The sequence below is a fragment of the Tinamus guttatus genome, unplaced genomic scaffold, assembly GCF_059628265.1.
Source record: "Tinamus guttatus ecotype Peru unplaced genomic scaffold, ASM5962826v1 Tinamus_guttatus_pri_ptg000492l, whole genome shotgun sequence".
Taxonomy (NCBI): Eukaryota; Metazoa; Chordata; class Aves; order Tinamiformes; family Tinamidae; genus Tinamus; species Tinamus guttatus.
This window is the reverse complement of record NW_028289026.1, coordinates 3180492-3191331: the sequence shown is the minus strand read 5'-3', so window position 1 is coordinate 3191331 and position 10840 is coordinate 3180492. Positions and strand designations below refer to the sequence as shown.

The window sequence follows — 10840 nt, the reverse complement described above, 5'->3', positions numbered from 1 at the left end:
GTTCAGATTTCAAGCCTACAGAACGAGTCCATTACCCAGCCTATAGAACCACAACCAGAGGCAGATTAGATCAGAATCAACTATCATACCAATGTGAATGACAGCTGTGAGATAGTGCACTCCGTGAAATCATTTGCTGAGTGTCTAAATAGAAGATGCATCTGTTGCAATGAGTAATGCAATGGTTGCAGAGGAATGAGAGGGAAGGATCACAAGCGTATCTGGACTTGAAAAAATAGGAAAAAGAGGGGATGCTTGGCAGCTAATAGCAGACAGAAATTAGCAGACTTTTACACGGGCAAGAGGTAGCAGCCACAAGTTGCAACAAAAGAAATTCTTATTGGATGCACAGAAAAAAAAAAGCTGCACCGTGAGTGTGGTTTAGCATGGAAGCAAGTTGCCCAGAGAGGTTGTTGAAATATCCATCTTTTGAAAATGCCCAAACTCAGCAGGACAAGGCCCTGAGCAACCTGCTCTAAGTTAGAGGCTAGCCCTGCTCTGAGCAAGTGGTTGGATTAGGTGAGATCCTGATGTCCTCCCCAAACTGTATCTTCCAATGACTCTAGAAGAATCAGAGTTTGTCATCAGGAGTCCACAGATTTACCTCACTGGAAAGAATAAATGATATCTAACTCCTGGGAGCATGGAATAGACCTTTGCATTTCTGATACCTTAAGTAGCATGAAGAGCTTCATTTATTGCCGTATGATTGTTTCCCGGTTCCACGTAATCACAGTGGATTAAGTTTCACAATGTCTTCCACACTCCTTACCTGTTTGGGGAGTTTAATTGCCCTTGGTGAAGCTGAAATGTCAACCAAGAAACTAGAAGATGGAGTCAAAACACTGTTTTCCAAAACAGTGAAGCAAATAGTGAATCCACACTCTGCCCCAGGCAAGCAGACAGGAATTGGGAGCATCCAGGTGCATCAGAAACCAGGTGCAGGGCCATGGGGTAGCATTGCCTTCACCAGCAGGGCTGACACTTGTGTGGTGGGTGAGAGCTGCAGGTGTTACCAGCTGAGTAATGTCTGGGCACGTTAGCTTAGCAGAAAAGTTCCCCTCCATGACCCAGGCCTGTCTATTTTTTTAGGAACACTGCTTGGCATGAACTAAAATGTCACCGAAAAACAATTTAACCACATGGATCCTCACAGCGCTAGGGCCTCTTCTCCAGACGCGTAATACAGACATATCTCTTCTCGCACTCTCACTGTGTATATTCTTATATACATTTATGTGCCCATCTAAGTATGTGATACATAAATCTAATAATCCCCACCACACCAGTCTTCCTTTCTGCTCCCATTTTTCCTTCCCCGCTGTCTTACAACAAACCAAATGGTGTCGTGCACCCATCTCACCCCACAGGACCCATGGACCAAGCTTTCCGCGCTGCCTGCGCACACTCTGCCAGGCTGCCCGGAATCCCCGAGATGCTGCTGGCCCTGCCAGCGTGGAGCTAACAGGCTGGAGACGTACCCATGGCCAACTGCCACTCACGGCATGTCGTTAACTGGGATCCCTCTAAATATCTTATTTTATAACAAGGACTATCAAGCCTGTTTGTTGTTACCTCTTCCAGTTATATATTATAATATATAAATATTATAATAAAGGGTATTTTTTCTTGTTTCCAGTCAATTTAGACTGAATTTTTGGAAGGGCAAGGACTCTCCTGATACTGGCAGAGCTGATAGCCAACAGGGCAACCCCCATAATACTGTGGGGTCTTTGCCTCAAACACCCTTTTTCTTCCTCCTTCGTATTTGTTCTTTTCCACCCGGACTGTAATAGGATCACGCGTGTGTTTAAGGAGCTGCCTGACATCACCAGCCCTCTCCGCGTCCCTGTGTGCTGCCTGATTAGATTACTGCTTTTTTTCCGCCCTGCTGCTTAGCACATGGTAATAGCAGTTTCATCATCCCATTACACGGAGGCATAAGAAGAGCTTCTCCAGGTCAAATCAAAGGTCTGACCATGCTAACTCCAAAACTGAGCAACACCACAGAAACAGGGTAAGTATGCAGCATTACACAGAGTGGCCATTCCTTGGTAGGCTCTTCCAGTTCCGAGAATATATTTTGAAAAATATTTCTAGTTTATTTATAAAGGCAATCCTACATAGGCATTTGCTGCAGGTTCAGCTGCAGAACTAGATTGAAAAAACTATGATCAGCAAAATAGCTTGTATAACTATGTTGGTAAGTGCCTTGCTGAGGGGCCACTTGGTTGGCGAGGCGTTGAAGAAGAGTGAGCCGCAAAGCAGGCTCCTCGTCGCACCGGCGTCTCAGCCCTGAGTTAGCACAAACCCACGAGCAGCTATTTAATCAGCACATGCTGTCCCCTGGGCTCGAAGGAGTTTGCACAACCATGCCAAGCCCTCCCATGCTGAGACCTTCCAAGCAACTGTCACATTTATCAGTGTCTAAAGCAGTGGAACATCCTATCTACCCTTTCCCAACCCCATAAAACAGCATCGTTAGTGAAGTCAGACGGCATCATTAGTTTCTTTAAGGGTTAAAAAAATAACCCACGGCAACTGCCAAGAAGAGGCCAGAAGAGCTAAACGGCCAGTGAAGCGTTAGAGCCAGAGCAGAGATATGGAGCTAAATCAATCACTGCAGCGCGCCACGACGAGAGCGTATACAGAGAGCGCGCGAGCGGGCGGTTTGTTTGGGTAGCTGGTGTTCTCTGGCGCGGAGCGAGAACTTCTCCTTTGGGTTTCTAATGCCACTCTAAATATTTATAGCGAGATCCTGGCCAGCTGGGAGGCAGCGATGGCAGGGCCTGCAGCAGGGACGGCTCGCTTGCCCCTGTGCGTCTTTTTGGTGGGGAAAAAGCTGCCCGTGGCCATGTTTGCCTTAAAAGCGACTCCTCAGCTGGAGGGAAGTCCAGGGGGGCCTTTCTTTGGCCTCCTGAATCTTGCTAGGCCAAGGGTGCTTGCTTATAGGCTCACACACACTCTGCACATGAAGGGAGGAAGCTACAGCCTCCCTAAAGGTTTGCTGAACAACCCCACCCAGTGTCTAATACAGCTCTGGAAGGTCCAGGCTTTGGCATGGAGCCATCACAGGTCCTGCTGCAGACCCTGGACCTTCTGCCATGGCAGATGGGGCCCAGCGGGGCTGCAAGAAGTTTCCAGTAGCACTCGGAGGGGATTTAGGCTTCTCATCATGGACACTCGCACATGCCTAATGCAGATTCCTGCATGTGCTCCAGGCAGTTGAGCACTTACAGCCAACAAAGGTCTTACTGGCAGTGCCCAGCAAGCCATTCACCTGCCCAGGTGCTGGTGGAACTTACTTGTGACCCAGGTAACTCTCTGCACTTCCCTGCGTAGCCTAGACTGAGCGTGATGGGAGCTTGGACACCTTGCTCACATTGCACTGAGACCCCGTGGAGATGTCACCCCTGGTGTCTCCTTAGGATGGAGACACAGTCTGTCCCACCAGGCCCCCTGGAAACCCTTCTTTGTCCACGAAAATATATGACAGCAGTTACCTAATGCCTGCCGCTTCGGACTGTTTACAGGCTTCTCAAGTTCCCAGGCACTTTAGGACAGGGTCCTGTTGCTGTTTCCAAACGGCCAGCCAGGACTTTTATAAGTGAACTTTCCTCTCTGTGTCTATTTATTATATGTAAACATTTGCCAGAAAAACACCCCTCCGGGCATGCTCAGTCCCAGGCAGGACATTGCAAAAGGCAGCAACCGAGTCACACGTGACAGTGTTGAGAAGTCCATATGCGCCTATTCTTAGTGCAGGAATGTATACAATGCCCCCCCCCCGGCGCATGGCTCCGTCACAGAGCTCCCGAAAGCAGCAAAAGGGATTTCAGAATAAACACGGCCAGAAATCGCCCTCTATGAATCACTTTCTTACCTACCGAAAGAAACGTCCTGTGGGTTTATAGTTTTTTATGCAGTCTCTAGCCATGGAAAATCTCACCAGGGAATAAGCGGCAGAGAGTAAGTGAAGGACAGCAGAAGGTAAACGCTTCTACCGTATAATTTCACTGCAGGCTGAGCTGCTAGAGATGAATATAGATACTCATTGGATTGCTCTGCCTGGCACTTAATTTAGTCATTGTGTGTCTGATTAACATAAAAACAAAACACAGCTAAGCAGCGTTGATAAATAACCCTTTTAATGCAGATTCCCAGTCTCTAGGGTTTAGTTTGCCCTGCTGCAGAGCTGGGCTCTGCCAGATTTACATTCTTTGGGAATGACTAACTCTAGGGGAAAGAGGCGCAAGTTACTAAACTGCTAATACTTTAAAATAGCGAATAAATGTCTCAGCGCATTTATTCAGTGTGATTGAAGTGAACGAACCAATTGCTTCAGCCTTTCAGCTTTCATCCCAAATCAGCAAGATAGCTTCAGCGCTTTCGCTTCTCACCAGGGATACAGGCAATACTGACCTCAGAGTTATAACCTATCTGATAACTTAATAGAAAATTTAAAAGGGTCTTAGTGACCTTTTAGCTTCTTTATTACTTTCCCACTGTGCTTAACCCATGTTCCCTTTTCATGCGTAACAGTGAGCGAACATTTAGAGCAACATCAAAGTCCTGATTTGTTCCCTCGGAGCTGGACAGTTCAATAAAAGCTGCTAAGAATTTGCTTTTTCTGCCAAGCCCAGAATTCATCTCTCTCCTGTTTTGCTATGGAGGAAGGATCCACTGAGGAGCTTCTCTTCAAAGACCAGGACTTCTCCTCTGAACTGCTGAGGCAGCTGAATGGGCTGCGGCAGAGCGGGGTGCTCACTGATGTTACCCTCTGCTCTGGAGGCTTTGAAATCCCCTGTCACCGAAACGTGCTGGCCTCCAGCAGTCCCTACTTCAAAGCGATGTTCTGTAACAACTTTAAAGAGAGTCGCCAGGCTAAAGTCATCCTGAAAGGTGTTGACTCCGAGATTTTGTATCAGATTATCCTCTACGTTTACACAGGGGAGATTCTGATATCCCCTGAGAATGTCCTGTACCTCTTGGAGGCTGCGTCCATGCTGCAGTACGCTAAGTTGTTCGAGGCCTGTTCTGCCTACCTCCAAGACAAGCTGACTCCCGACAACTGTCTGAGCATGATAAGACTGGCAAAAATCTTAAACTGCCAAAGCCTTAATAAGAAAGCCAAGGCTATGGCTCTGAAATGCTTTCCTGAGGTGGCCTCTTCCGAGGACCTAAAGGACCTTTGTGCTCTGGAGCTCAGTGACTATCTTGGGGATGACGAGCTCTGTGGGGAGGAGGAGCAAGTCTTTGAGGCACTGATGGTCTGGATCCGACATGACCCCCAAGCAAGGCAAGGCTACATCCAAGACTTGTTCAAGAAGGTTCGGCTTCAGTATGTCCATCCTACTTTCCTCTTCCACTTCATCGCCAGTGACTCCCTCGTTCAGTCCTCTCCCACGTGCAGGAGCATTCTGGAATCGGCCCGGAGACACATGTTTTCCTTGTACAGCACCAATGCACCTGACATCAAGCCCATGTTGCACGTTCCCCGGCGCTACTCTAGCCAGGAGTTCCTCATCATCATTGGCGGCAGGAAGGACAACCAGCAGACAACGAGAGATGTCTTGCTCTATGATGACAAGACCAGCCAATGGCTGAGCCTTGCCAAACTGCCCATGCGCCTGTACAAAGCCTCTGCGGTGAGCTTGCACAGCAATATCTATGTGCTTGGAGGAATGCCTGTAAGCAATAAGAAAAGCCCAGTCAGTGACAATATTTACATTTACTCACTCAAACTCGATCAGTGGAGGCTAGTTGAACCCATGTTAGTTCCGCGATATTCCCATAGAAGCTTGGCATACAAAAACTTTATTTTGTCATTTGGTGGAATCGGTGAGAACCAAGAAATCCTGAATTCTGTGGAAAGATATGACAGCATCTACAACACCTGTGAGAGCATGGCAAGCATGCCCGTCGCCGTCCTTCACCCTGCCGTTGCTGCCAAAGATCAAAGAATCTATCTCTTTGGGGGAGAAGACATTATGCAAAATCCTGTCCGGCTTATACAGGTAACAGCCAGTCTTGTTTGTCCTGGTAGTTTCTTCTCAAGGATTCAGCGGCTCAACTCCCAGCAGAGGAAATCAAAGCCCAACAGTGAATTAAGGTGGTTGTGATTCACAGGCAGCAAGAGGCAGGGCACATTGAAACATTTATTTGAGGAAATTTTGTGTGTAAGGAGCTGTGATTGCAGTTCCTTATTATTCTCCAGAGTGACCTGAATTATTTTTCAGGGAAAAGTCCTCGGCCAGCTTTGTCAGAGGCACTTTTTCCACCACTGAGGCCTTAGGGCTCACGGAGTCAGCGCTACAACCAACACTATGACCAAATCGAAGCTTAATCCACATGCTTAGCTCGGTACCCACAGTATTCTCACTTAATCAGTGATTCCCATTAGGCAGGTATGTAGCTGAGTTGGGGTCTGAGCTGTACATCTGTTCACTCGTAGCAAGAGCAAAGATGCCAGTTTGTGATCATTAGAGCGATTAGATTCTCACTCATCAAAGAGCCAGGACTCAAACTGACAGTTTTTTCACATAAACAGTTGTTTTAAAAATGTGCCTCTTACCACATGTTTCTGGCTCCCTGCCTTCCTTCAGTGGTTAAACTATGTTAGGAGGAAAAAAAATATATGAAATCCTTTCTTATCTGATTTGCTGCTTTAGCAACATTGTAATGTTACTTTCCCATGTGAGTGTTTTTGACTGGTTTGGGTATTTTAACTAAGAGGATCATTAAAGACGAGGATGGCAGCAAGCACGTGAGCAACACATGTTCATGACGATAACAGCATTTAATTATCAGGGGGAAGGAAATGTACATATTGTGGGGAGATGTCCTGGAGATATCTGGTATATTAAGTGGATGATAAGGCATAAAAGTTTGTGTTGCCCAAATACAGATGACTGAATGATCATCACCTGGCAACTGCTTTTTCTCCCACATAAATTGGTGATTTAGATATCATCTCAATCCCACCAACAACTCACCAATGCACACCAGCCACCAGCACAAGCAGAGCAGCAGGGCAAGCAGGAGGGTTGCCGGTGGAGCTAGATAAAACTGAGGTTTATTTACGTGGAAAGTTGGTATGCTATAGGCTCAAGCAGGAATACACAGAATAATTGGGAAGTGAAAGCAGGTGACCAGCATTTTGAGAGAGCATTAACCTGGAGTTACAGTGATTTAATGGCAACACAAAGATTTTCAGCCGAGAAGCTGCTTTCTGACAGATGTGCTCTGCCCTACTGTGTGCTAGCATCCCCTGGGCCAACGAGCCCAGAGAACTAGAATGTCTTCCAAGGGGACATATTAGGAGAAAAAGGAGGTAAATTCTCAGATTTCCAGCGGCTCAACCCAGTGGATTGTATTCATTAAGACAGAAATCAGAACCATAAGTTTCTCTGTAACTACAATTGCCAGTTAAAATGCAACATAAACAGCTGTGGGTGTATCTTTATTTATTTGTCAGGTTTACCATGTCTCCAGGAATATGTGGTTTCGGATGGAGACCAGAGTGGTGAAGAACGTGTGCGCGCCAGCTGTTGTGATCGGGGACCAGATTATCATTGTGGGAGGTAACAGCTCTATTTCATCTGCGTCCTGTCCGCTCGTGCCTTGCTCCCATGAGGTTTTGTGTGGGGAGAGGTGCTGCTTCCCAGCACCGTGGTTGTGCTCCTGCACTGGGCTGTGCTGCCCTGCATAGCTCAGGAATATTGGGAATAGAGCAGGAAGGCGCCCAGCCTCTCATGTGGGCTCAGCACCCCGGAAAAGATGGGGACAAGTTCTCCACAGAACATCAACCTACTCCCGTAGCAGGGCCCATACAGACTCTGGGAGGCGCACAGCGCGGGTATTGGGGAAGGACCAAGTTTCTTCTCCAGCAGAGGAGGGGATGAAGCCAAAGCAGTGAGGAGGCACAGGAGGCTCTCACCCTCCCCTGCTGACTCATAAACTGGGCCTCCTTAACTGCTCTTCTTGGAAGTGCCTGGGGTGGAGAGTGGAGCTATGGCCAGGAAAGGACATCTGCTGCCCCAACAGCTTTAGGTGGATGTGGCTGATCACTCCTGCCCCTGCTTCCTGGGGATGACCATGAAACGTCCTGAGTGGGACGTGAAATACCATACCCTGAGGAGGTAACTTTTTAGTGTTGTACTCAAGTGTAGCCTCTGCCAACTGTATTTTGGTGGCTCACATCTCTGTGGTAGTTTGGCATCTCACAGTCTTTAATGAAGCTACCCTAATCACATGTGGACAACAGTAAGACCTGTGTTAGATTGCTCAAGGAAGAAAGAGGCATAGAGAAGTTAGGAGAACTGAGCAGAGAACTGAACCTGAGTCACAAAGGGTTCAAATACACCATTTTTCTACTGCAAAAGGCCACTGCTACTCATTGCAACAGGAACAGAGGAAGCTTGAGTCCAAATTTCAAGACTATCAGGCCTAATGTGGCAGATTACTCTGATATCAGACCACAGTGTCCAGAATACTATATTTTCAAATTTTTATCTTCACGTGCTTTTATCTGAAAGGCCTGTATTGACCAAGTATTCTGCTGGTGAACTTAAGTTGTCAATTTCTTTCATTTATTTAAGAACAACAACAAAAATTCATGTTAACTCTTTCATTAACATCTTTCGTTTAGCTTTACAGCAGAGAGATTTACCATGGTCAGAATTTACTTACCAGCTTCCATGCCAAAACATTGGCCAAATGTTCTTGGTTTGTCAACAACCAAAAAAAAAAGTCAATGATTTATATTAAAAATAGATTTCACCACCTCTTTGCATGACTGCTTATATCGCAATAAAGGGGAATGTACTGGCCTCAGCAAGAGAGGCCTTGATTTTCACTAGAGAGAATATTCTCAAGGCCTGCAAAACGTATGGCCCAAAGCAGTGTGCTTGCCTTGGCACTCGATTATCTACAGGGATTCATGCACAAGTTACTGCTGGGCAATTCACTATCTCCCTTTCTCCAGGCCGTGACCCCTGTAGCAGCCCTTACCTCTCAGCCGATGTGAGGTTACTTTACCCATCAGTGGAAGACCTGGGCAGTTGGGTTACAGTCCTCCTGGCTTGCACAACGCTGGAGTACAGGACATGGCAGTGGGACAGCCCTAACAGCACCCAACTCCCATCTGTAGACAGTAATGACAACTCTACCCCAACATTGCAGCGTGGTTCCCTACCTCTGTATGGGCTCCGTTCACTGGGTTCTTGACTACCAAGGTGATATGAGGCAGAGAGAGTCCACAGAGGAAGGGAAGACAGACATTCTTGTGACACATCATCACTTCTCAGCTAAATTAGATGTCTTAATTCTGCCAAATTATTTACCAGTATAGTAGGTTGTATTGAAGACTGGCAGAAAACACATTATTATTTCTCCTGTTGGCCATAGACTCTAATTCCTCTCTGTTTCTTCCACCTCTGACTTCGCATTTAGGGTATACACGGAGAATAATTGCTTATGATACAAAGGACAACAAGTTTGTTAAATGTGCAGACATGAAAGACAGACGGATGCATCATGGGGCCACTGTCATCAAGAACAAGCTGTATGTCACAGGAGGTCGATGTCTTACTGCGGACAATGTTATTGAAGACTCGGATTCGTTGGACTGCTATGACCCAGAGACTAACACATGGACCCCAAAGGGAAAACTGCCACACAAACTCTTTGACCATGGGTGCCTTACTCTCCAGTGTGTTCCCTATTCCAAATTTCTCTAAAAGGAGTTTTGTATTCCTCTGCAAAAAGGACCCAGCTTGCTCTGCATTGAGCACAGAGGGAATCCTAACAGGGTCCCACAAACCCCTGTTCATGCAGGAATCAGAAGGGCTGGGCATTCCCCAAGGGTTCTGCTGGAAAGGTCATGATTTTTGTGTGCGTGCCGCATTCAGCTGACAGTGTTGCATGGAGTCCAGCCCTGAGGCCTTGCACAGCATCTCAGAAGAAAATGGGAGAGAAATATTAAGTAAGAAACCAATGCAGGATTTTGCCTTGTGCAGGTTTTACACTGAAAGGTGACTAAGAATGCCGGTTTCTCCAGAGAAAATAAGATCTGGGTGATCTGCGTTTGTGTTAGTGTGCAAAGAAATGGAACTGCTCATCTGTGTGTCACAGCCCTTTGCTGCTCAGTGCTGACCAAGCTTTTCATTTTGAGCTGCAGGAACATTTGGAGTAGGAAGTCCCAGGCTGAAGCCCTGTTCTTACCATGAAGGCCCAAGTAGCCCACCCAGTAGTAATTATATGGATCAGCTATGGTAGTCATAAAGCAGGAAAAATATTTTAATATTTCAAGCATCAAACTAGAAATTAGCAAAAGCCTGAAACTTTGATCTCATTTCTCTCATGTTATAGCAAAATGCAGATTTGAGTTTTCGAAGCTACCTCTCTTTCCTGGTGCAGGGGAGACAATCTCTCCAAAGATTTTTGTTCCACCTACCAGCTCTTTAAAGGGGCAGAAGGGAAGATGGAAATGAAGGTTGTGCCTTTTTTTCCTTTTTTTTTTTTTTTGTAGGGATCTTGTTTTGTGTGGAGCTTGCTGCTTTCTTTGCATCAGGGAAAGCACTGAGGGTGGTTAGGAAGCCTCTAGGTTGGTGAAGTTCCTGAAAGCTGAAATAACAGAAGTATCACAGTGGGGAAGTGGATGTAAAAGAGAAGAGGTATTTGGGAGGAACAGTTTTTTGAGTTTTTTTTTTCCTCCTTTCTCCTCTCTCCAAACCACTGGAAAACAGTGATGAGAGAAAGCCAGTGACAGGAAACCAGCTTTCCAAGAAGAGCATGTCTAAGTCTGCCACTTGGCAAAGCAGCTCTGGCTCTACCAGTA

The 10840-nt window shown here is 46.5% G+C and overlaps 1 protein-coding gene across 1 annotated transcript; it reads left to right on the top strand.

Moving 5' to 3' along the window:
- The first annotated feature begins 4658 nt into the window (after positions 1 to 4658).
- On the top strand, positions 4659 to 9913 carry KLHL38 (kelch like family member 38). The gene is made up of 3 exons (XM_010221602.2): positions 4659 to 6017; positions 7478 to 7583; positions 9454 to 9913. The coding sequence occupies exons 1-3, from the start codon at positions 4668 to 4670 to the stop codon at positions 9738 to 9740; spliced, it is 1743 nt and encodes a 580-aa protein (XP_010219904.2). The 5' UTR covers positions 4659 to 4667; the 3' UTR covers positions 9741 to 9913.
- Positions 9914 to 10840: the final 927 nt, after the last annotated feature.

What these genes read in the sequence shown, in the direction of transcription:
- KLHL38 (XM_010221602.2), top strand. Translation starts at nt 4,668, where the DNA reads ATGGAGGAAGGATCCACTGAGGAGCTTCTCTTCAAAGACCAGGACTTC. An exon ending in ATCCTGTCCGGCTTATACAG is followed by an intron (nt 6,018 to 7,477) that starts GTAACAGCCAGT and finishes TTTATTTGTCAG; the next exon opens with GTTTACCATGTCTCCAGGAA. An exon ending in CCAGATTATCATTGTGGGAG is followed by an intron (nt 7,584 to 9,453) that starts GTAACAGCTCTA and finishes CTTCGCATTTAG; the next exon opens with GGTATACACGGAGAATAATT.